We start from the raw sequence: 27308 nt of genomic DNA on the forward strand, positions 1-27308 counted from the left end.
TTCATCTTGTATGAAGCAGAAGAGATGTATTTCAGTTGTTAAGAAAGGCAGGAAATTTTCAGTTATGTGATAAGTTATAGTATATTTAGGAACTACAAGTGCTTCCTTTAAGTGATGTAGTATTAAAAATATTCATATGTTTTCCTTACAGGAATTGAATTTCAGACATGTTAGTAGAGGATAAACAGGTGGTTTTTGCCACTTCCTACTGGTTTTCTACATAATTGCAGATTTGAAAAGGGCATGAAATCTGAGCCTTATTCAGCTTCCCTCTCCTCTGCCTGATACTGTCTTCTGTTTTCACTATGGTTTCTGCCACCAAATACAACCCAGTTTCTGGGACCATCTTCTTTATGAGAGCATGATCTTTCTGTAATTCTCCTTTCAACTTGTTGTTAAGTTTGGTTTTACTCCAAACTTTTCATTATTCTTGTCCATTCAGACTCCACTTTCTTGTTGCTTCCCATTTCTGGATCCTTTCCTCCTGCCCTGTGACAGGTTATACCACAGTAAGCTTCTTTTGCCTTGCTTCTTGTTATGTTATGCAACTTCAGATTGCAATGAAGTGTAGTGGCAATTTAAGAATTTATGTTCTTTGGGAGCCGTGTACCTACAGGAAATTAACCCAATAAATAGACTTTTTAATCTCTGTCATCAGTAGTCGCTTTCTCCTTGTCCTGATTCTTCCCTCTGGCCCACTATGCTGAACTATGGTTCTGTTTCTCTCATACTGCTCTTCACTTCTTTCTGTGACTTCGGTGTTTACCCCTTTCTGTCTTTGCTCTTGGTATCAGTGGAAGGATACTGGAGACTCCAAAAGAAAGGAGAGTGTCATGTTTAAGCTTGGGGCTCTTCTACAGAATACTATTTTCATGAAGCTGAAACAGATGGATGATTCCCACTGGCACAGAATGGGGGCACTGAGCTAAAACAGAAAGATGCAGTAAGACATTATACCAGAGTAGAGGTGGAATGGACAGAGTCAGAAATACATCTTTACACAGAACTTTAGAGGAGAACTGCCATGCCCAGTTGTTACATGCATCATCATAATTAAGCAGGAGTTTTCATGTATATATTTCAAACAGGCTGCTGAGTCCCTTTCAGTGGGAGAAGGCTGCTTTTCAGGCTAGGACTTTCAGCACCGCATGGGGGAAGTTGAAGGATGGTTGAGGAGATGCAAGTCAGAGAAAAGAAAGTTTGAAGTGCAGCGAAACTGCTATGTGCTTGGCAAGCATGCCATGCCTTGGGGGACCAATAGAAGGATGGTGGTGAAGAATACTAGTTCTTACAGATTTGAAATTTAGGATCTGTGAAGAAGCTATGAAAACGTTAACATGAAACAACCATGAAAACAACCCAAAGCAGTCTGAAGTGCATTAGAATTCTTCTGTGATAAGTACCTTCTCTTCTTCTCTGGCAATTGGAGGATTCATGCCTCTTAAATGTCATTGTCAGATAGTCATAATGGTAATTTTTCGTTTGCGTGTGAGTTATTTCCTCTAGTTTCAGGGGTTTACAACCCTTTCTCATTTCAGTACAGCCATTATAACCAATGGAACCTCCTGCTTAAGGGAGTTCTATTCAGTATACATAGGAATAGAGAGTCAAGACCTCTTGTCTGAATTGTGATCTTCACTTTATTGAATTTAGAATTAGTGGGAGAGTTAATCTCCAAAGACAGTGAAGCATTTTTATTTTACAGCATAATAACAGTGCTCAGAGTACGTAATGGCTGATTTCTGTAGTTTTATGTCATCAAATGTACTGCATAAACACAAACCTTTCAATTTTTCTTAAAATCTATTTGTGTATAACTGCCATGGGAAATTTGTTTTCTTTTTATAATGAACAGTGTGAGACAGCAGAGAACAGTTAAAAGATTAATAGAAAATGTTGGAGGCAGAAACATAATTTTTTTTAGGTAGTCTTTAGAGCAGGACCAAAGCCAAAGTTCTCTCGGCATAGATTCTATATTTTTTGAAAAAGCATGGTAGACTTGACTGGAAACATGTATAAAAGGTAAATACTAGCAGATGTGTTTGTGTAGAGGCAAATCTAGAGTTCTCCAGTGAACATTTGGGTGAATACAGACTTGTGAATGTACTTGTCCATTAATATAGAGAGGTAGTTGCTGTTTGATTTTTTGGTTTAGAGCTTTTGAAAAAAAATAATTATGATATATTCCATGACAAATGGAAGTGGTTGTTGATGGCAGCAGAAGCAGCTTGCAAGCATCCAGGGTTGGGAAGGTGTTCCAGAAAAGCATACATTCTCTATCAGTTACTTTTACTTTCAGTCTCCCAACCTGCAGCTATTTCATTTAGTGTTGTTCCTGCATACATCCACAGGGAAACACCAGATTTTTAATCTGCATTGTCAGTTCTTGGAATTTATTTGTAGCAACTGTTGCTGATTTCCTCTTTATTATTTGTCATTATTAATTGTAATGCTTTTGAGGAAGCTGAAAACAAAGTAGAGAAATTCTTTCCTGGAGAAAGAGAAACCAACTGTACCTGGATGTATTTTTTTCAGATATTAAAAAGACTTGTTAATAAGTTGTTAATTAATTAATTAATGTTCATTATTTTTTTGGTAGTAATTTATTAAAGTCTAGTTAACTCATGTAGAGCTTTTCATTATGATAGTATGAACTAAGAATTCATTCATTTGCTGTAGCCATGTAGGAAATGCCCAGTTAGCCATGCTTTAGATGGTTTGTTGTGAGGCAGATGAAGTAGGGGGAAAATATGACAAATATAATGAACCCTGAGTTTTACAAATCCTCACTGCAGTGCAGATATGTAATTGCAAGAGGCACAGTGTTTTTCAGAGATGGATGTCTTTCTGGATAGAAATTGATCATTCTGCTAGTGCTCCAAGCTGGGCAGATGCAAGACAGCTCAGTTCTTATAGCCGCATTAAGGTGATGTTGTCAAGCTGCCATTTTCGTCTTCTAAGCATAGGTTATTACCTCAGGTACAAGCTTGCAATGACCACAGCTACACTGCATGTGAACCAGAGATGTCTTTTGTCCCGTTAGTTCAGACTGCAGGCAGAGGAGTTTATGCCTCTGTATATGAGTCTGTGTTTTGCTGGAGTGGTACCTGGCTTGTCAGTCAGTCTGTTTTGTACACTGAGTGGAAATGGAAGAAGGCAGCAGGGTCTGGGGAACTGGAGCTGGGAGGAGGAATCTGAATTCTGTTCCTGATTTTGATATTAACCTCCTGAGGGACCACGGGAAAGTACTTACACTTTTCTGCTTACTCTTGCAACCTTTTCCTACCATGTTTATGCACAGATTAGCTCTCCGTACATCTCTGTGTGCTCAGGCTGCACAAAAATCAGGAGTGCAGCTGGAAAATTCACAACAAAAGCTGATGTTAAAAAAAAAATACTATCAAACAAACAAAAAAAACCCCCAAAACTGGAGAGCTGTGAAAAGAACTGTTGAGGGATGATCCCATCCCAGTCCCCTTTATCACCAATAACAGCTTGCCTATTGTGTCTCTTTGGTAAAAATCCAGTGTCTCTCCTTTTCTCTCTTTAAGCCCTTCTCCTGGCGTTTAACCACCACCACTTATTTTGAGTCTTTCTCCTATAGCTCACAAAATCTCAGATTCTCCAGGTTTTCTCTCAGTCTTGATCCTGTGTCTGTTTTAAATTTTCCTGTTTTCTTTTTCCTTTTTTTTTTTTTTTTTAATTGTGTCTTGTAGTAGTGGCTGTTTCTTCTGATTCCTAAATCCCAGTCTTGTTCTTTTCCGTCCCGTTTCCTCCTTCCTTGCATCCTTCCAACTTTTAATGAGTGTCCAATCTCCTCTCTGGATTTCAAGTCTATTCCAGTTAATTTTCCTCTTATTCTACTCCAGGTATATTATCTTAGTTACAGCTTCTTTCTTCTGCGCAATTTGTCCTTTTTGTCTGATTCTTCCACCCCCTCATACAAATCTGTCAGCTTCCTTGGTTTGTTGTGTTCCTTTCCTTGTTTCCAAGCCTTAGCTCTTCACTTTTGCATCTGGACAGAGAAGTGGAGGATCTTTCACTGTGCAACTATATCACTGTGAGCACTGGGAGAAAAGGTCTCTGGTTCCAATGCCTAGCCTCAGCTTTGTCTAGACCCTCATAGAGCAACAATTGCAGGACTAGTTAGGCTTTGCCTTCTGTCCCGGAATTAGAACATAATCTGTCAGCTGGAGAAAATGTTTGGATTGATAGTTGGGGCGGAAGAGGATGTGGTAGTTTGTAAATACAGAATTTTCATCAATTTAAACCAGTAAACTCCAAGAAATAATTACCTGCTAATGTATAGGAATAGGAGATTTCTGAAAGGTTACAGTTTGGCCAGTCATGATTTGGATTAATTGGAGAAGTATGAGGTATATATCATGTAGAGACACAAAAATGTTCCAGAGCACAGGCATAATGGAACTTCTCAAAAGAACACTTGTTACAATAATTTAAATATGAGTAAACCAGGATATTCTCTTCTTGGAAAGAGCTGAATACTTTTGCAGAAATTTTCCAAAATATTAACAATGGTGATAATTTATGCTGAGACAGATTCTTGGCATGGAAAATCTGCAACATCTAAAATGTGATGAGGTTGTAAGGAACTGGAAACAGGTCTCATGTTGGGTGGTGGTTTGCAGCATTTCCAGTAGGCAAGGCAATCACATCCGACAGTAGCATTACATTTTTGAATGCCTTCAGAATCAAAACTTTCTCGTCTGCTCTTGTCTTGGTCACTTCTCTGAGGACCTTAAACTTCACCATCTCACAGTCAGGGCTGCCAGTGCAACCATTGGCCATCGAACCCCTGACCAATGCTTCCTTATTGGCAAGAGGTCCATCAGAGTGATTCCCACAGCTGGCTTGTTTATCGCCTGTGGCAAAAATTGTCTTCAATCCATTGCAGAAATTATGTGACTTCTTCTAGTTGTCTGAAAATGCTTCATCTATTTCCTCTTATTCATCAGATGGTCTGTAGAAGAAACCCCAAATGATCCCACTCATGTTCCTCTGTCCTCTGATTCTTACCCATAGCTCACAGCTGTCTCATCACCCATTACAAGGCAATGCTACGTGCAATTGAACTGCTCGTTCGTGTAGGACACCAACCACCCTTCTTCCTTACCTTTGGATTTTGCATCGATCCATGGCTGCACTCCACACATGTGAGCTATCCATCATGTCTCTGCGATCCCAGTTAGGTCACAGCTCTGTAACTGTGCATGGATTTCTGGCTTCTGTTTGTTTCCTGTGCTGAATGCACACAAGTCGGCAGATGGATACTTGGCTCTACTGCTTTAAAGGTGAAAGTTTGAGCCTCCTGCATCATACTGTCTCTCAAACACTTCCTAGTGGCACCTCATGTTTTCATTTCTCTTCAGAGTTTGAGCCTCATTTCAAATAGCTGGTAATGGAGGGAGTAGGGGCAAGGTAGAGAGAGATGGGATGCTAGTATGCCTGCTGATGTAGCTGATCAGCTTCACAGGATCGGTGTAGTAAGCAGTACTCTTTGAAGAGTTACAGTAATTTACGTGCTCCTGGCACCAGATGGCAGCAGGGGAGGATGTAGTAAGTCTCACAAGCCCAGTTCCTTCCTGGGTCTTTTGGAGGACCTAAATACCAAGTCTATCAGTAACACTTCTACTAAAAGTAAGGGGTTTTCGTGATCTGGAATCTCAGTTTGTTGCCTCATGAAAATTCAAGTTGCTGTGGTGAAAAGAACAGCAGGATAATGAGGAGGCTTTTTAAAAAAGACATGAGAAACAAGTCTCTGCCTGAGTTTACAGAGGAAAAAGCAAAAAAGTCCTCTGACTCCAAGCATGACTCAGTGTTTCTGTACGTGCTATATCCCTGCAGATGCAGAACCCCCAGTCACCTCCATCAGACTTGCTTATGTGAAATTCTGTTACCTTTGGTATCCTGCCCAAATATTTTGTTCCTTTAGAAACAGCACTCAGCAGGGACGTTATTCATCATCTGTGAGGGTATGACTCTGACATCTTTGCTCAGAGCAAACTGCGATTTCACAGTGAGCAGGATAGGCAGAGTTTACTTCAGTTTAGTTTCCAAGAAAAGAATCATAATGGAGAAAGAAATTAATTTCTGTTAACAAAATCTGTTATAGTAACTCTGAAAATGTCATGCCATAAACAGAAAAAAAAGAAGTCGTTTACACTTAAACCTCATAAAATAACATTTCAATTGTGTATCATCCATCAGCAATTCACATGAGCCTTTTGCTTCAAGACAGTTTATCAACAATGAAAATAAATAGGCTAATAGTCAATAAAAATATAGCTCCAAAACATATGTAATAAATAGTGAATGATTTCAAAAGGATAAAAATCCGTAAATATCTAACTGTGAAGAGGTTTTGTGAGTGAAGATGCCTTAAGGGAAGTTTTTTTCAGAGAGCACAGCTGTTGTGTCGCTTTGTGGATTCCTATTGACTTGTCTTAAAATTTGCAAGGATATGTAAAAGGAGTGGCAGATTTGCCTGCTGGTGAGGAGGTAATAATGAAAGAGTAGCATTTGTAGTGGAAAAATAATGTATCTGGAATATCTTCAAAACAGAAAATAATTTAGCTATCACAAAATAAAGTTAAGTTTGATCAGTTCTTTTGAACCTGGAAACGTAATGCTGCTACTCTGGTTTGATGGATGCATGGGAGTTCCTTCCTTGTGGCAGGATGTTATTTTGTTTTCCTTCATTTCTGTGATGGGTATCAATAGCTTTAGATTTCCAAGTAGTCTTGTCAAAGTTGTTATTGATACTACATACAGTCTCCAGATAAAGTCAGAGTCTCTTTGCAATAAGCTCTATTTTAAAGAAAAAAAAGTAATGACCATCTTAAAAAAGCCTAACCAGAACAGAAGCACAGAATAAGAGCAGAGCTTCCAAACACAGAGAATCTCTATGTTAGAGGAAGTACATGAGTCCCTATGTCCTGGTCTCAAGTCAGCACCTGAGACCCTTTTTTTGCTTTGATCATTCTTCTCAAAATTGTTCTTTGCTACAGAATTGCTTCCATTAGTCAAAAGCTATTTTTGCAAAGTAAAAGAGGCTAAGGAAAGGCCCACACACAGATAAGCGATTGCTAGCAGATCCTTTGGATGGTTTTGGTCTGGGTCAGCTACCACTGCTTCATGCTTGGGCATGAATTGGGGTCTAGCCTGGGTCAGAGCTCATGCCTGATTGACTGTTTGGATGTGGTCCTGTTTGTTTTGAAAGAAGCTGTCAGGAAGTGTAGCTATATTGTCATTTTAGTTGAAAAGAGACTGAATTGTGGAGTGACAGTTGGCATCAGGTCCTGAGAACAGTCCCTGGCCATTTAATTTACTAGTGAAAAAAACTAGGCAAAAGGTCTCTGACTTGATATGGAGCCAGATGAGATGGCAAATGAGACACCAATAGCAAGTCCAGCCCATTGCTGTCATGTGAATTCCTACTGCTGAGAGTTACTGTCAAGGGGCAGTCACCAGTGGTGACAAAGCCAACACAACTGGCATGCCCAATTGTCTGTGGGAGTAATGGACAGTGCAGTATCTGTGGCTCAGGTGGTGGATGGTAACTGGTTACCAGGGAAAATGGTTTGTGAGCATGAACTCATAGTGTGACAGCTGGCAAAGAAGTATCTCTGTTGCTACGGACTTTAGTGTATGACTTCCCTGAGATGTAAAGCAGAAAGAAGGCCTTTTATATCCCATGACTGAAGTGGGCGATCTTGCTACTATCGTCAATAAGGTCCTCAAGTATGATACTACGTTAACAAATGGGGGAAAGTTTGGGAAATCCGGTGTTGCTTGGTTTATATTCAGTCATCTCCTGTTCATTTGTTGGCACTGTACTGTTTGTAAGCCTGAGAACTTCTTTTCTACTAAAAGACAAAGATTTTTGGATTCTGTAATGGTCCTCAATCAGAGAAGACAAGTTTTTCTTTTTGCACTTCCCAGTTTCAGTATTTCTTTACTCAAATGATCAAACAGACATTCAAGTGTCCAAATACGTAATTTAGACACAGAGATGCCAACTCAATTGCTCAAATTAAATAAAAAGTTGCCAGGTAGCTTAAAAGTGTAAAAATTAGCTCCCTGCTTTAGCTGGCTTTTTGATAGCTGTCATGCTACCTTTCACAGTTGTGTCCATAGTTGTATGCACAGACAGTACATAATGCACTGGTTCTCTTGTTTTGCGTTAAGTTTTTTTAAATAATATATTATGCTTTTAAAATTCCAACTACTTTTTGTTTATGCCCATTTTGTAACTTTTGGCAGGTCTCATGAATTTTTTTGTATGACACTGTGTATTATTGCCTTAGTTTCTTAAAGAAAGAGATTGCATGGTGGAGAGAACAAATTCAATCTCTGTACTGCTACAGAAGCATGAATGGGAGCATAGAGGTAGGCCAGGATTCTCTAGACGCAGAGGAAATCCAGATGACATTGCAAAATTGCTTTCTGTCAGCCGCAAGGCTTTATTGAGGCAGAACAGAGAAATTTTCTAAGTGCTGAGGTCTAGATACATGTTTTTGTGTGGAATCAATATGCACCAAATGTCATAATCTTCCTGGAGGTCTCACTAGGGCTTTGATGAATAATAGTCATACATGATTTCTGCCCCTTATACCACTGTGTTCAGTCCACTGCTTAAGTGCACCAGTCCCTTCAGAGAAACACTTGGCAAAACAGAGCATTTGCAATGTCCTGATTCAGGCCAAAGCTGAGCTTATTTCAGATTTGAAAGGAAAATTACCGTAGCTTTGCTTCTCTTTAGTACACGTGCTCACTGCTGACTTCAGAGCTATCTTTCTCATAGTCTTAAATTGGGCTCTTCTGCAAACATGAAATGATTTTCAGTGTTTACATTCTCTGGTGCTGCTGGACAGTCTACAGTTGAAAAACAAGGGCACTCTGTAGCCTGGTAGATTTATTAGTTATTCTGCACATAGGATTTCCCAGTGCATCTTTCAGGTGCCTGTGTTGGTGATGGCTCTTTGGCAGAACCTCACAACCTTAGGTAGCTTGTCCTGGTTTTAGGAGAGTAAGCAGAAAGTAGCACCATGGAGGTAAGCGCTGTCCTGTGTTGGCTGAGCTGTGTTGGCTGCCAGTGTGAGGAAGGAGAACCTTCTCCTGTCGTAGTACAGAAAGCTGTTCTGGAGCTTGACATCTGTCTGTCTTCTCAGACAAAACACAGTGAGAGAGCAGGAGGTCAGAGGCAGGTACATGCTATCAAGCAGGGCATTTTTTCCTGCTGCACCGATATGCATGGTGTTCTGTGCAACTAGTTGTGTTCTGTGCAATACGGCTGTGCGTGTGTGTGTGTGTCTGTGCAAAGTACTAAACCTCCTATCAAGCAGATACCTCACATGCAGTAAGGAAAGTGACGTATGAAGAACAAATACAACAACGGAAATATTATACATGATACAGTGGTGGGGAATACTGCCTGACAAATGGCTTCTGTGGCCAGGCTGGACAGGAGCAGAGACTATGTAATTGTGTAAGGCAGCCAGCTGATTCTTCGTTGACTGCCGGTGTGCTAGTTGTGCTCTACCTCTGAACTGCTCTATAGGTACTACACTAGGAGAGCAGAATGGCATGTTTTGAGTCACCTTCTTCATTTAGACCCTCTCATTTGCACACATTTATAGCCGTATTCGATGGTCTATGTCACTGCATATTGAATGGAGATGAGTCACTTGACAGGGACAACACCCAGCTGTAGGGTGTGCTGGGCTCTGGGATCAGCCCAGCTGCTCTTCTGAATTGTGTGGAATCAATACTAGCCAGGAACAAGAAGGCTTTTGATGTTTGTTCCCTACAGCCTGGAGGTTTATTTTTCACTTACCACAATGTTCATAATATCAAGAAATACAACCCCTTGCAGTTTAGCAGATTCAGGTTTTGATAACACTCAATATTTAAGAATTCTAAGCACTGCACTTCTTATTTTGAAGTAAAAGGCGCTGGATTAAACTTTTGTATGTGTGGGCGTGCTTTTTTGAAGTGTTTATGTCTGCTGAGATGTTTGGACATATTATGTGATTTTTTTTTTCCGATTGCTAGTATTAACAACAGCATGTATTGAGATGTGTAGAATGAGACCTGTGGATGTCAATTCTGTTTTGCTTTGTCTTAGTTGTTTTAATTGACTTTGGCTATCTCAGCAATGAATCCGGGTTAGGATAATAACCAAGCTCTTTGCTTAGGTCACAGATGAGTACTTGCACTTAGAAGGTATTTGCCATGCATCTGTTTCCATCAGTGTTGTGTGTAATGAGAAGCTTCTATATCCCTGTAAAGCATGACTGATGATGACATCCAACTGGCCTAATTACCAAGGCTGTTTTACGTTACAGGCCTTGCTGCTTTATTTTACTTTTCACAGATGCTAGCAGTTTAGATCTTATATGATTAATTAGAAGCAGCAGTAACAGTGCCCTAGAAAGAGTTTTGAACTAGAACTTTGCCTTGATGGTACACATAGATACACTCAAAGGTTAATTTTCCTTGTAGTGTGCTTCTAGGAGTATTGTTGCTGAGTTCCCAAACTTTGGTCAGCTTTCATCTGTGCAGAAACTATGAGGCCACAACTTTATAATATGATCAACCAGTCTGGCCTCCCGAATAACATGGGTCATAAAATACCTCCAAGTATTTTATTTAAATTGATGCCTACTTTTCAGAAAAGGGTGCTGGTCCGTGTTAAAAATTGACAGCTGAGAACAGTCTACCACAACTCTTCCTGAACTGCCCCAGGAACAGTCATCTGAATTTTCTGAAAGGTAGTTACCAGCCAGGAAACATACATTTTTACTACTACACTAAGTTCAAGACTCCAGCATCAATGCTTTGGTGTTGGTTTGTTGTTATTTTTTTTAATTCTGCATGCTTAGGGTTGATACAATCTAGCCATCTAAAAATTAAGCATTTAACCTAAGTTAGGAATTTGGGGTCCCTCAAAGGAGTAAGATAGGCACTACTTGGAAGGGATTCATTCCACTTGTCTGAGGGTGGTTTGATTCTGTGGAGAGGCACATCTTTTTCTAGTTATTGCACAGTGATCCTCAGTTTTGACATCTACAACCTAGGACTAAATTAAGCCTTTTGGTCACAAAATTACACTTGGATATTATTTCAGCTGATTATCCTCCATGATCCTGTAGTCTTTTTTAGAGATGTGGCTTTTCAAGAGAACTCTATTTTCTAGGCTGTTGTCCTGTTGTCTTAGCATAACTTTCACTCCTTGTTCTTACATATGTATCTTCATATTTAGTCATATTAAAACAGATATTACTTGGTTGCACCAAGGTTTGTATCAGTGATTGTCCTTTTCAGTATTAAACACTTTTCCAACCTTTACTTCATCTGCAGTCTTTACCAATATTATTTTATGTTTTTTCCAGGAAGTGGCAAAAAATGTTAATTACTGTAGGATCAATAATTGATTCTTGCATAATCCCATTAGGACTGCTGTGGCATTAATTTGCGGGTGATTTCCTGGTTCAGTGACATTTATGCTAAATGCAGAAGAGCCAGATTGTTTCTTGACAGCTAGTTAAAAATGCATCCCAGTGATCAAATATTTATAATGAGGTGAAGGCTGTCAAACTGCATGTCAGAATGAGATTTTCACATTTCTAGCAAAGGGAACCTTTAAGTAACAGTCTTAAGTCAATGTTTACATGAAGGTTTTAAGCCAGCCTAAGAGCCGCGGCCCCTTCCCTCGCTGGGAATAAGCATTTCCCTTAAGAACCTGAGCAAGTTTCATTTAGGAGGACAAGACATGGGGATCAGTCACAGGTCTTGTGAGCCTTTTGTAGTTAGTGAAGCCACTGGACACTCTGCTCCAGTCAGTGCTGCTATATTCCCCTTCCCTTCATCTCCATCTTTGCATGATCACAATACCAGGAAAAGCACTGGGTGCAGGCTTATGGGAAAGCAAACTGGTAACAGATTGAGAAAGGTAGGAGGATGTCCAAACTGCTCAAATGTCTTCCTTCCATTTTAATTTCTAGCCTCCATGGTTTATTTTTCCAGAGCACCTTCTTTACATGAGCTGCTTAACAAAATTTTGATTAAAACTTAGATTTAATTTGTGGCAGGATCACACTAGCATCACTTCAGAGCACTACAGAGTCTGATCGTCTGTTTTCAATAACCTAAGTTCCCAAACATTGTTTAAACTTCCCCATATGTTGTATTATTGGAAAATATTTTTCAGCCAATTTACAAATGGCTGTATTTACAATAGAACTTTCCTAAGTAAACACAGACAAAAGAAGAAAGGAAGAGTAACAGAAGACCCCTCCTTATAGTCAGAGGACAGAGTGGTGATTGCTGACATACGAGAGGTGGATTTCTTTCCCCTGTTAACAGAAAATCTTGTGCTCACTGCTCAGGCTTCTAGACCAAGTGCAGATTTCAGAATTTTTCCTACATGAATTAACCGTAAATTTTTGCATGCTTTCAAATGAACTCTAAAATATGATTTTCTGGTGATATGTCCCCATAACTGGAGGTGTTTTCCAAGGTGCACAGTCTTGTAGGGCAAGCTGCAAAGCGCCTTTCTCTGCTGTGGATGAGAATATGCACAGATGTGCATGTTCTTGATGCCATCCTCCCCTGTGAATCCAGGTGAGGGACTGAAAGAGCTATCTGTGCATTTAATACAACTCTTCAGTATGAAATGAGTTTGAACTCAAATGTACATGTGTGATCAACCCACAACATTGCAGAGCTGGCTTCTGTATAAATTTCCAGCGAGCAGTGTAGAAGTGCACATTATGTGCAGAATCATTCTTTTTTTCCTTCTCATTACTTTTCATTTTCAGACTAACCTTTTTTGTTGGGATATATTAACTACACTTTGGTTTATATATATGCATTTTTGTAACCAAGGCAATGAACCTAATCTGGTTGCTTGCATTTTCCTGTTCTCATGAAAATTTCTTTGAAATCTCTTCTGAAATATTGCTCTGAAAAAGTCTGCATGTGATAACAGGTGTGAGAAAGAAATTTAGATTGGGCAAAATGTCCTATGTATTTAATTTATAATTGCCATATCCACATCTGTGACTGTGATAATTGCTGTTGTTGTGTGATGGTGTTTTGAACTACGTTGACATCCTGTCTGTCATACTGGCAGTCCCAGATAAAAGCTGGGACAGTGCATTTTACTAGGCATTGTGCAAACCCTGACAAAAAGACTGACTCTCCTCACAAAAAAGACAAATAGCTGAGCTGAGAAATAAAGACCAACTTAAGAAGCCCTAGGAAACAGGTTTATCTAGCATCACTATACAACAAAATACCTTATTGCTGCAGTTTCACTCAAAAATATTCATGGTGTGCTGAGATTTGCTTTTGCATTTCAGGATTAGGGAGCTGAGTGTAAGCTGAGTGTGATTTCTGCATCCATAAAGAGACCTGCTTGGATAGTGCTGGGGAGCTAACCATGACTAGCTCTTCTATCTTTTGAAAGGTTCAAATGTCAGGAGACCTCTTCCTCTTCAGAGAAGTTGCTTCCACTATTTTATGATATCCTTGTGGATGAAGGAGTGTGTAATCACCGAAAGCAAAGTATCAGAGTTTGGCCAGCTATTTGACCAGGACATATGGAGAGCCTTGAAAAGGCAGCTTTCATCTTCTACTGCTCAGTATTTTTTTCAAATAAGAAAAAGAAGGAAGCAAATGTAATGGAAGCAGAAATGTGCTGCTTCATTTTATGCATTGGAAAGAATACTTTTACCTAGTTATACTGCACAGTTATGATTATTTGCTCTAGCAGTGTGGTTTTAATTCAAAATGCAAAAGTTTTCTCTAGATAAAGTTAAAATGTGTATCTTTTTCTCTCCTTTATTGTTTTTCTTATTTAATTGGCAAATGAGTAATGGTAAAGGATCTGAAAATGATAACTGAAATAACTCCTAAATTAATGCAAATGAAATAATACAAATATTGGAGGGCAGCTTGTCTTTTCTCTTCTGCAGTACAAAGACATTCAAAAGACTGCATAAGAATTATTTTTCTCCCCATTGTGAAGTAATAAAGATTGCTTTCATTTTGTATCATTCTTCAGCAGTGTTTTCAAATATGCTGGGTTTAATATGAAAAGTGCTAGACCTAGTAGGGATATGCTTAGTGTTTGCTTCATGGACAGGGGTGCTGTGTTTCTTTGTGTTTCACTTATCCCCTGCTTTTTCTTTCCTGCCTTAATTTTGCAAGCAATAGAATACTGAAATACTCAGGACTCCTTCTGCCCTTGAAGAGGAATGGAAGGAGTAAAAGGTTGTATCATTCTGTATACTTGTGCCAGTGACAGATAAAGGCAGTGTCTTGAGTTTGTTGCTGGCAAATGGGTTGCAAAATAAATGAGACATTTTAAAAACAAAGATTTTTTTTTTTTGAGGACAATACGCATTTTCAATTTGTCAAAATGGATGGTGTCCATTTAATTTTTACTACATATTCTAATACATTGAATTAGAGTTGGTGGCAGTAAACTAAAAATTCTGTCTTACATTTGTTTTGATCCAGCTCCATGAGCTAATCAACCATATTGACTGAAGGGAAAATGCAGAGAGAGTCTTAGGGCAGATTTCCATTTCCCTGGTCATAGTCACTCTGTGCCAGACAGAGGCAAGTTTGTGCAGCCTAAAAGTTGTTCAATATTCAGTGACTTTTCAAGGACTGTAAAGATGGTGTTAGGTTTGCTCTGATTTTTGAAAGCTCTGCAGACCTGTCACAGCACTTGAGAGGCAGCTAACTGAAACCGTGTACGGTACAGTTCTGTGCAGATGAGATTTGGTTGCAGCTGTGGAGATTCAAGAAGCTGCACACCCTTTGCCTTAGCCTGCTCTGGGAGGAGGGATAAGGGCTGCTATGGGGCCTCTGTGCACCCCTAAATTCCTTTATGTGTCAGGAATTCCTCCTGTGGTTGCCTACATTGATTTTTAGGTCATAAAACCCCTCGATCAGGCTTGAAATAATCAAACCTAAGCATCTTGAAAAATCTTGGTATGTTTTGCTAGGGCTTCTTTATTAATTGCTGAGTGATTTACTGTAGCTTAGAATCAGGTACTGAGAATCTGAGTTCATTTTACAGCTTTCCTACTCAGTGGAGTGTGATGCTATTATTTCCGCATTGTGTTACTCTCAGAGTAGATTTCAGGTCTTTTTACACCTGAGAAGCACTGAGCGTCACAGGTGATGTTGGGACTGCACATTTGGCTTGCAGTTTAGCGCTGGCAAGAGAGGGATTATACCATCTGGTCTTGAGAAGTACTTAGCATCTCCAGCAAGACATTGGATGAACTCCAGTGAAGGTCACTGGAGGACTGGTGCTGCTGAACAGCACATCAGAATTGCCCGTTGCATGTTATCTGGTGTGTATATAATACCAGCATCATCTGTGATCTTATCTAGAGGGTGGAAACTTCTCAACATTGCCAGAACACACATGAAGCCCCATGTCTGGTGGCTACAGTGAATGCTAGAATGTTCACATCAAACCCGGTTTTACCTCCTAGTCTTTCAGAAGAAGGCAGAGATTATACAATATAATGATACATGCCCCCGTTACTGGTCTTCTTATCCCCAGTGCAGTTGAAATATTTCATTAGTACTTGAGCAGTTTAGCAAACTCCCCATTGTAGAAACAGTATTATGTGCATTTTTTGCTCATTCTTTTCTCTGGCAGATGGGTAACTTGATTCAAGGTTATTAAAACCGTAGCGCTGTCTAGTAAGCATTACTGATCAGATAGTGCAAAAGCAGTCATCTATTTCTTACTTTACCTTTGTCTTTTTTGACTCATAATAATTAGAAGGAACTGAATGTGATTTTTAAAATTATATAGCAGAAAAACTGTCTGAACCCTCAAATTATCCTTCACAACAAACTCTCAAAGCCAGTTCTAGAGTATGAGGGGCAGATTTTTTTGCTGCAGTTGAAAAAACAGCAGAGGTGGCTTTTAGTGGCGTTACAGTATGCTTCATGGTAGACTGTGACATGGGAAAAGGATCAACAAGTGCTGAATTATATTAAAAGGTGATCTAACACAAAAAATTTCGAAAAAAGGTATTTTGTACATGAAGGTAGCTGAATCACTCACTCACCCTGTCTAACATTTGTTAGTATGTCAAAACAAGCAACATACTGACAATTTTGATAGTGTCCAGTCGCATGGATAATATGAATATTCACTTGCAGGAGTCTAGGTTGCTGGTTTTGGTTTTGCCGTATGTTTATTTGAACTTTTTTTTTTCCTTTTTTTGTTTTGCTTTGATGAATTTCTTTTTATTAGCGGCAATAAATTATTTAATGTTGAAAATTGGATTGTAAGAGTAGACTGGTACAAGGCCTGAGGGGAATGATAGCAAGAGTAGACACTGTAAATTGTGAAATCTACCTCTGGAAAAACTCTCAAAAATTTATTATTTATAGCAGAATATAGTGCTTGATATGTGGCATTCTTTGTTCAGTATGAGTATTGCCTCAGTGACCTAACATGAGGTTATGGGGCACTGTGATTTTGCAGATGTCATCTGTCAGCTGAGACGTGCAAGTGAGATCTTAACCTCTAGTGATCAGAATATGTTTTTCACAATAAAAGACATCATACCATTTCCAGCTGGGCCTAATCCACTTACCCAAGTCATCCTGCTAATTCAGTTATGCATGTTCTTCATTGCTTTCTGCTATGAAATTTTGCTGCTAAACACCATCATTTCAGTGGTGAATAACACAAGCTCTGTGGATGGTTTATTGTAATTTGAGTAGAGCAGGATAGAAAGTAGCACCTAGTCATTACATAGCCACAACTATTGTTGTAATTAAAATCTTGCTATCCTGACTACCAAAAGGGAACACAAAAGATATAGAGAGAAAGGAGAAAAACAGATTTTTTGGTTTTTGTCAAACCTAGAAAAATACTTTTTGCTCTCTGTAGTTTTGCTTTTTGCCTTTTTTTTTTTTTTTTTTTTTGGCAGAGGAAACTTCATATATCTCCTGCTTTCTGAAAAGTTGTAGGGTACACAAGAAGTTGCAGCTCAGCATTTCAGAACTTTTTTATATCTGGAGAGATGCTGAGCTTGGCAGGGTGAATAGAAGGCATTTAGATAATCAAGCAGAAGTATAGTTTAACTATCCCTTAGTTATTTTATCAGTGGGTGATATTGGCAAGAATCTCGAGGAAGGAGAAGTTTGCAGTGCTAACTGAATTGAAAAGGGTTTTTCAAAGTGATAATACATACTGGTATAATTAATAGTAAAGGGAAGGAAGCTCCTCCTCTGGAAGTTTAACACTATAAGTCTGCTAATTCAAAAAGAAAACCAAAAAACCTTTACATGCGTGTACCATTTCTGCAATAGGATAACTGATGGGTGACACTGGAGAAGAATAATTTTGTTTGTAGACTGGATCCTAAAGTGAGTTAATTGAACTATTTTTTGTGTCTTTTCTGGATTCCTTTAGAAGCCTGTCAGTCGTCACGGCTATCTAGCTACCTCACTATCACAGCTAATGATCAACCTTTCTGCAAGAGACATAAAAATTTAAATTCTGGTTCTTGGGGGACCCATCTGTAAATCTTAGTTCTGACTCTGAATCTAAGGTCTTTTTTCTTAGTTCTTACACGATTCTATGGTAAATTTGAGCAAAAAGCCTCAAGAGAAGTAATCTCTTGTGGCTGTTCAGTTTTATGTTAGCCATTTCTGTGACGTTGACTTTTTCATTTGGAGTGAGCAGTCCACGAGCTTAGTATTTGTTATGGGCATGATCTGCAGAAGAAAGAGAACAATTGGTACCTGCAGGCAAATAGAGCACAGGATTGTTATGTACAGCATAGTTGCCCACTATACTCTGTTCCTTGAAGATTATGAACATATTTTAGTTCCCACTGTGTGCAACTGGATGGCTTTTAGGTACAGCTGGATTCTGCCCTGGCTGGTGCAGGGAAATGCATGTTTCTCAGTGGCACAAAGAATGCTTCTACCAGAGAATAATCTCAAAGGGAGATGGCGTTGGTTTTATCACTGCCCTGCCTCAGGGCCTGCATTTTACCTGGAGAACATAAAAACTGGGAACAGCTGCAAGTGGGATGTTATGTATTAACATATGCTCTCACTCACTTTCCTCTCCCCTACTGTTTTCTTGGTGATCTGTATTGAGTGTTGACAGTGGGATGGTTGTGGTTGTTTTCCCCTGCTACGGCTTGCCTACTAACAAACTTTCTACTGTCAGCAATTACAAGATTTTTGCTGGGTATGCTAGTAGGCTTCAATCCCAATGCATCCTGCTCTAAAAGCAGGAGCTTCTTTTCTACTCACTTTGGCCACATAGCAGATGAGAAGACACCAGAGAAGCTTGCTGATATGGTGGTGCCTACGTGTGTTTGTGTGGTGCTGTTCTTAAGCTAATATGCTCTGTGTCTCACAAGGACTTTGTAGTCCAAGCAGTTTTAAATTGTATTTACTTGAATAAGTTGTGAAAACAGAACAAACCTAGTGACCAGATCTATGCGTGAGCTCGCCTGCAGAGAGTTTGTCCATAGTGTACACCTACAGAGGTCTGACTGCAGTATACTGCAAGCTCAAAGCCTGGGGGTGGGACACAGAGAAAGGTGTCCTTGTAGATGTACACTCAACTCAGCTGATGGGATCTCAGTGACACTGTTTTATGTAGCTTGCCAACCACAAAGGCTAAGGCTGCATGTCTGGCTAGACACATCTCTAAGTGCCTTGGCCCCATTAGGGTTAATATCAAACAGGCAAGCTGGGTTTCACTGCTTGCCTCGGCTTTCCCAACTGTAAATTACCACTTGGGATATCTGCTTTCTTACTTCTCTTGTCATGTTCTAAACATACATTATGCACTAATCTTAAAATGTGTTGAATAGAAAAGGTAACAGACTGATTAAACTAATACTTGTATAACATTGCTGTGTCATTTCTGGGCAACTGTGTCTCCCCTCTGTATCTCAAGGAATCTCAAGGAATACGAGACATTAATTCCTTTATAGTTGCATTGACTTGCTATGTTTTAAAAAGAGTGACTGAATTATATACCTCTTTAGTGGAATATTAAGTGCATGTCATTTTGTTGTTGTTGCAGCAATCACTGAAGAGAAGAGGGAGCAAAGACCTACCAAAATCAGAAAAAAAGTCACAGCAGACACCAGCAGAGGTATGTTGTAGTAACAGTAGCCTGCATTCTCCTGTGGAGGCTTCAGGGACGCTATGGAAATAATATACATGATTTGTAGATTTGCACTTTGCTTGCTTGTTTGCTTTGCTCTTTGTTTTCCTATATGCTGTGAAATGGAGAGCTCTTGTCCCAGTTCTGCAGTCAGAAAACACTGTGTCAAGGACCACCTAAACAAACCGCTGGCGCTGCAACAGAACCCACCAGCTTTCACATACTCTATATTTTAGGCAAAATAAATAAATGGGAGCACCAGTGAAATGAGATTATAGGACCTTTGTATGCTGACTTGAGGATTTTTGAACAGTGAAGTCTATTACAGTGTTACAAGCCTGGAAAACATAAGGATTTTTTACAAGCCCTCCACCCCCACAATGTATTTTCTGGGGACTGTGCAAACTTCTGTTGCAAGTAAAATAGTCTTTTTCCCTCTTTTAAGTCTTTTCCCCTCTTTTAAATTTAAGCATTTATTTCCCTCTCTTTAATTTATTGATTGGTGAAAAAATGTTTGCAGGAAAACCTCTTAATATCTAAAGCTATGTACCTTTGATTGTTAATCTTGTAATTTAAGACCATTCGCTGGAGGTCTCCTGTTTTGCATCAAGTTTCTTCAAATACTACTTTTTTCTTTTTCTAAGGAGGACAATGAAGACCTGAAATGCCAGCTACAGTTTGTCAAGGAAGAAGCAGCCTTGATGAGGAAGAAAATGGCTAAAATTGATAAAGAGAAAGACAGATTTGAACATGAGCTGCAAAAATACAGATCGTTTTATGGGGATTTGGACAGTCCCTTGCCAAAAGGTGAAGCAGGTGGGCCACCTACCACAAGAGAAGCTGAACTCAAGCTTCGATTGAGACTTGTGGAGGAGGAAGCAAACATTCTTGGGAGGAAAATAGTGGAACTAGAAGTAGAAAATAGAGGACTGAAAGCAGAGCTTGATGATTTAAGAGGAGATGATTTCTCAGGGACTGCTAACCCGCTCCTGGGAGAGCAGAGTGAATCCCTGTCAGAACTACGACAACATTTGCAGCTAGTAGAAGATGAAACAGAGTTGCTGAGGAGAAATGTAGCTGATTTGGAAGAACAAAACAAGCGCATAACAGCTGAGCTGAACAAATACAAGTACAAGTCTGGGGCCCATGAGAGCTCTAGGCACCATGATAATGCCAAGACAGAAGCGTTACAGGAGGAGCTAAAAGCTGCACGAATGCAGATCAATGAGCTGAGTGGCAAAGTCATGCAACTCCAGTATGAGAACAGAGTCTTAATGTCCAACATGCAACGCTATGACTTGGCCTCTCATCTTGGCATCCGTGGCAGTCCCAGAGACAGTGATGCAGAAAGTGATGCAGGAAAGAAAGAGAGTGATGATGATTCCCGCCCCCCTCACCGAAAAAGAGAAGGCCCTATTGGTGGGGAAAGTGACTCTGAAGAGGTGCGTAACATTCGGTGCCTGACACCCACAAGGTCTTTTTATCCAACATCATCTGGGTGGCAGAAAAGCTTCACTGACAGGCAGCAGATGAAGGACATTCGCTCTGAAGCTGAGCGGCTGGGCAAGACAATAGATCGCTTAATTTCTGACACAAGCACCATCATAACTGAGGCGAGAATTTATGTAGCTAATGGGGACCTCTTTGGACTGATGGATGAGGAAGACGACGGAAGCAGGATACGTGAGCATGAGCTTCTTTACCGGATCAACGCACAGATGAAGGCCTTCAGGAAAGAGCTCCAGGCTTTCATCGACAGACTCGAAGTTCCAAAGTCTTCGGATGATCGAAGTGCAGATGAACCTTTGTCAGTGAGTCAGGTAGACTTTTACTTATTACGGCCTACAGGTAAAAAGGCTCTGCCAAGTGAATTAAGCCTCAAATTCAATGTATGGCACATCAAAATTCTTTATTTTAGACAGTGGACAAAAATCACTATTTCTTAAATTACTTTTTATCCTCATCGGGCCATATGAAAACTTGTTCTACCAATGGGGTGTTTTGTGAACAGTGAATAAGTCTGGTCTCCTTGAAATTAAAAGAATTATGTTCTAGGAGGTGGACGATATTACTCTTTTCTGGGTTTGCAACTGGATTTGCTAGAGTTGTGCCTTCATCACCAGTAAAGGCAGTGCAGCCAGCATTTTTGGCACATAAATTAACATGATTGTTTTCTTAATGGTTGGGTTCCTGTTAAATGAATAAAAAGAAAGCCTTATTAGTTTTAAACTGAAGGAAACATTAAATTTCTGAAATTATAGAGAGTATGACAAACCACAGATAAAAATAAACTATGCAAATCTACTTTACAGATTCACAGAGCCACATGGTAGTGTGGATATTGGAACTGCTGTAATTGATTGTATCTTGTTGAAGGCTGATGGGTCACTGCTTACATGCAGCAGTGACTAGCATCTTTTTCTGTAGCTTGTTTTTATGCAGAATTGTTCCAGAGAGGCTTTGGGAAGCAAATTCTGTGCTGACTCAAGGTCTTTTGCCATGAAAAATGAAAAATACCTACCCTTATCTTATCATGCAGTCCTATAGTTGGCAAATCTTGTTATTGCTCATGGTATTATCCAATGTTTTATTAAGTCTCTTGCTGTGTTAATTTGCTTTGTGCTGTCCTGCTAGTTTATAGTCAAAGTAGTTACTGGGTGAAGCTGGAAGCTATTATTTCTTATTCCTATGCCGACTAATTAGTCTTTTGTTTCCTTGTATCAGAAAGTCACAGACGCAGTGAGTTTAAAGCTAATCAATTACTATACATGTATTGCATGAAATCAAACAGAAACGACATTTAGCATGCTCACTTTCTGATCTAGCAATAGCTCTGAGCTTGTAGAGCTCCCATTAGCTTGAAGGCAGAGCACTGCATGGGCCTATACAAATTTAAAGCAAACCAATTAGTATTTTCTCTAAACAAATAGCAGTAATAGTTAAATTGGGCATTTTGGGGCTTGACCATGCAGAACTCCTACTGAAGTCAATGGGAGATGGGCACTTGGTCCCTCCACAAGCATAGTCTGATTCACTATTTATTTTGTTGAAACTTTGGACTCGCTATTCCATTAATTGACTGTTTTCTTTGTCTTTGTATTTACTTTCCCAGATGTTCCAGCCTATCATTTTACTTATTCTCATCCTTGTATTATTTTCATCTCTTTCATACACAACAATATTTAAACTTGTCTTCCTTTTTACACTGTTTTTTGTACTGTAATCCATTCATCATTTACTGTTCATTGTAGTATTATTTTCAGTTTGTTTTTTTTTGTCCACCCTCCAAGATAAGAAGTGCAAGAGACATAGTTTCTGTAATAGCCACTGCTGTAAAAACACTGAAGACTGCTTGTTTGCCAAAACCTAAACAAAACCAAAAAAACTGCAAAAAACATACCAAAAAGTCACCCAGTTGAATAGGAAACCTGCTCACCATGGTGCTCCAGGTAAGCAAACAGAAAATTTTTCACTTCATCTGGTTTTATTTTTGAATAAAAATTTCCCAAGTGACTGGAACCAATTTAATATTCATTAATTTGCACCAAATCAGAAGCAAACCAGAAACATGCATGGGTGTGAAGAGTCTGTTCCTTTCCTCTTCCCACTTCCAGAAAAATAATTTGTATTCTAGCCACGTATGAATAGTAAAACCACATTCGATGTCTCTTCTGCAATTGTACATCACAGCTTCTGTATATTTTTCATGATTGTGATGATAATGTCTTTCAGCACTGTATTATGTAGAGTAGACACCACGGAGGGGACAAAATCAGAATGGTTAGTATAGAGAGCACTGTATCTGGAAACATGTCAAGAAGCTGGAGCCCTGAGAATGAGATGCACAAGGAGGAGGTATCAAAGTAGGTGAGGAGTCTTCTGAGACATGTAGGCTGACTGTATTCTCTCTGTGCTCTAGAAAAATGGCCACGCACAGTCTGACTTGAACTAAGAGAGTGATGCTAGTCACCTTGTCTGATGTCAAATTTCTTTTCCTGACAACCTAGTTTGTCAGATAACATTTTCCAGTCTGTAGCTGCCAGGGCTCTGGATTCTCTCTCCAGGTTTCAGGATGAGTTTTGAATGAACATGGTAACTCTTGGCTTGCTGAGTGACCCCTGTCTAACCATGCCATTGGAGGCGAGTGACCATAGGTGAAGCAAGCTTGCGTATGTAGGTGTGCATCAACAGTCATTGAATATCCCTGTCTTGGTTATGAGAGGCTGCACTGAGAGTGCAGGCGTCTCATGATCTATCACACTGAACACAGACAGTTCCTACAAACAGTAGATCTCCCACTATGAAAACCTAATCTGAAATGCCCAGTGCAGCTCTGTTTTCTTTTCTGTTTTATTCATCCTATTTTGGAACCACAAATGTGAATTCTCCAAAGGTGATCATTTACGAGTAAGTGTACTAATGAAATTATTTTGTGCAGATGCCATGATAAAAAAGTCTAGTAATAAATAGTGGTAATAAATAAAGCAGCTGTTTTTCTACCTGGCAATAAGGATTCCCTTTGATTTATCATGTTAGCACTCTGTTTACTTAACCCATTCCCCAGTGAGAATGGTTCATCTTTGTGCCTGGGTTGTGCTCTGCTACCTGAAGTAGTAGAGAGACACCGTTTTGAGGGAAACCCCTCAAAGGAAAGTAGAGGTTAGGCAATAAAATTTATTTTATGAAAATGAAAAAAAAATAGTAAATTCACAATATTCAGTGTTTCACAGAATCAGAGAACCACAGAATGTTAGAGATTGGAAGGGACCTCAAAAGGTCATCTAGTCCAAGCCCCCTGCCAGAGCAGGAACACCTAGATCAGATCACACAGGAACGCATCCAGGCGGGCTTTGAATGTCTCCAGAGAAGGAGACTCCACAACCTCTCTGGGCAGCCTGTTCCAGTGCTCTGTCACCCCCACTGTAAAGAAGTTTTTTCTCATATTCAAGTGGAACCTCCAGTTTGTACCCATTGCCCCTTGTCCTATCACTGGATGTCACAGAGAAGAGCCTGGCTCCATCCTCCTGACACTCATCCTTTACATATTTATAAACATTAATTAGGTCACCCCTCAGTCTCCTCTTTTCCAGGCTGAAGAGACCCAGCTCCCTCAGCCTTTCCTCGTACGGGAGATACTCCATTCCCTTCATCATCTTTGTGGCTCTGTGCTGGACTCAGTATATGTGAGAATAATAGATAGCCTTGCCTGGTGTTCTGATTAAAGAGAAAGTAAGGCCCGAAGTAATTTTGAGGAGTTTCTAAGCTACTATAATTTATGCTCAGTTGCCTAAAAGTTAAGTTCCACCTATTAGAAACTATTATGGCAAGATTTTATCACACATATAATCCCTTCACAGTGAATTTCTATAACTGTAAAGGTTGTTCTCAAATCACTGGGAAAAGGCCCTTTTGCTGCTTGTCTCTCAGCAACTGCTGTAATAAATTTTTCAGCAACTGCTTGAGAAAGTTTTTTTTTTCCTCATTGATTTGCAATTTGGACATTAAAGTATAGCAATTTGAGGCTTAAACTTGTCGTATCAAATCTTAGCACAGGACTGACTTTTTTGAGTTTCTTTCTGTTTTGGTCTCTTCCTCGGGGAAGAAAAGATCATTTGGGTTTTGTTAAATGTTACTGGTTTACTCTCCCATAAAGAGAAAAAATCATACTTAAATCTGATCTAAAGTTCTGGGCTTTCAGATTTTTAACCCACACTTCTTTATACCTTTCTCAGCCTTGTATATAATAAAGATAAGTAGAGAGGGTTTGATTTACACTGAGTGTATCAGTAACAGTACTACTGTGAAGTAGTAGGAAAGTTGAATACACTGAATTCATACATGGTATACATCTTGGAAGTAATTGGGAAGGATTTGCTGCTTTCTCAGAAATCAGAAAATGTGATGATGAACCTTTTAAGAAAGGTGGAGATACCCCCTGCATAGGACTAGCAATTATAACCCCATTGATTTCTCATGGTGTTTTTTCTTGCATGTAGCTGGAGCTTTCCTCTTCCTAATTCGTCAACAAAGCAAATGAAAGCTGAGACCTTTTGGGACATTTAGGGAGCTATCGCACAGGCTACAATCTGAAATTAAAGCATACCAAAGCATACAAAATCGTTTTAGAAGCTCCCCACTGTCTATGAATCTGTGATGAGCAACGAGAACAGTGAGGACCCCTGCAAACCTCAGTACAGAGTACAAATCTCAGTGAGAAGTGAGATGTGTTTTTCATGTCCTTCTGCACTGAGCTTGAAGTGAATGATTGGAGCTGCTTATCTGTTTTGCACCAAATATTGCACAAAAGTTCACAGCCCTTCATTTTTCACTATTTTAAAAGCTGCTGAGAAAGCTAATAAAATTGGTATGGACATCTATCCATAGCCAGAAGATAACATCTACCCAAAGAAATAAGTGTTCTATGTCTTGCTAAACTTAAATAAGGGTCTCACAAAGAAATGCAATGATTATACTTGCCAAGAAAGGAAGCAGATTCTCCCCACTCAGTTACCAGCCTGGTGGGCAAAGTCTACCTCACAGGTGAGTGAGTAAATGCAGCTGAAGACGTCCACATCCTCTAGAGGAATCAGGCAGGGCAGAGCCAGACAGAACACTGCTGATTCACTAGCTTCTGTCTGCCGCATAAAATCTAATTCTGAAGAGCAATAAGAAGAAGAATACAAGATTTTGCTTGTATGTGGCAACAAGCCGGATGTGTCAGGTTACCTTTCAGTTCAAATCTCACTTAAACCAATTGCAGATTCACAGTTCCCATTTTGGAATATTCTGGCAAAATATTAACATTCTGTCAATCATGTCATTGAATTTGAACCCCGAGATTGCCTTAATTTTACATTTTTCTGAAAGATTAAATTTCTGTTTCCTGTATTCCCAGGGAATTCATTCCCTGTTCTTTCAGAAAGAAAAGATCTTGCATCTATAGATGTAGTTCTGACATTTTTACACTTGTGTAAATCAGCAGTAACTCCAATCAATTTTTATGTCATTTAGAAAACAGATGCATTTTTCGTTTAATGCAAGCAGATAAATTCAATTAAATTTGTTTCCTATTCAGAGTCAGCTCTGAATGCCTTGACAAAATGCCTCTAAATTATTTTCTTTATTGTTACTGAAAAATTCCCCTGATACTAGAATGATCATCTTCTTTAGCATCAGAGATATTTCTTTCAACTGAAAATATCCATGCCTGAATCTCCAGTTAGAGACAGAGTAAGTGTCTGCTGACACATGTCACCAGTGCTTCAGAATCAAAACTAAAAGAGAGCAGGTGCTATAGTGCAGAAATATGCCTGGCAGTTGGAAAGTAGAAAATTGCCAAAAACATGACTGTCTAAATATGTGTTATAAAAAGAGATGAACTGCACATGAACTTCGGGAGTTGTTTACGAAAACAAACAGAGCTTTAGGATACTAGATGCCCTTCCCCTTAATAGCCCCAGAATTTGATAGGTGAGTAGGAGACTTCTAAAGGCATCAGTATCAGGGACGTAATTCCCATTGGCTTACATTTCTGTCTCTGATTTAATGCCAGGGGAAGTGATACTCAAACCCAGCTTTTGCCATTACACATGCGGTCGCCTATGGGGAAAATTGCAGTGGCTCTATTTAAAGTCAGCATCTAAAGTATCTGCCACCAATTTCCAAATTAACCTTGGAGAAGTGAGAGAAGTGACATAACACAACACAACAATTTGTTGGCTCTATTTCTTCCCTAAGTTTTTTTTTTTTACTTTATTTTTTTATTTCTCCCGTAAGTCCACTATTGCAGAAGTGGGCAATAGTAAGAGGAGAAGGAATTTGTATTCCCTTCTGCCCATTGCCTGATTTATATACCCACTCCTGAGATGTGGTTTGCCAGGATTATCGAGGTGTACATCATTCAGGAGTCTGATGCGGTTGGATTGACTGCGGTGGTAGCAGTGCTGTTCTTCCTTCTTTTTACCAAATTGATGTGGACATAGCAAATGGGTGTGCCATAACCAAGCTAGTACAGCAGAACTGAAGATGCTCTAAAATGATCTTGAGCGCAGACTATTAACTAGAATATGCACTATATATATATATATATATATATAAAATC

General features: G+C 39.4%; 1 protein-coding gene across 1 annotated transcript in view; it reads left to right on the plus strand.

Annotated features, from left to right (window-relative positions):
- The window catches only part of SOGA3 (SOGA family member 3), a 27247-nt gene extending 4621 nt beyond the window's left edge, over positions 1–22626 (plus strand). The window contains exons 4-7 of the mRNA XM_010074890.1: positions 19124–19195; positions 19852–21018; positions 21932–21946; positions 22498–22626. Coding sequence (XP_010073192.1) covers positions 19124–19195; positions 19852–21018; positions 21932–21946; positions 22498–22626 — 1383 coding nt within the window. The remainder of the gene's footprint in view (positions 1–19123; positions 19196–19851; positions 21019–21931; positions 21947–22497) is intronic.
- Positions 22627–27308: the final 4682 nt, after the last annotated feature.

The sequence above is a fragment of the Pterocles gutturalis genome, unplaced genomic scaffold, assembly GCF_000699245.1.
Source record: "Pterocles gutturalis isolate BGI_N339 unplaced genomic scaffold, ASM69924v1 scaffold49962, whole genome shotgun sequence".
NCBI lineage: Eukaryota > Metazoa > Chordata > Aves > Pterocliformes > Pteroclidae > Pterocles > Pterocles gutturalis.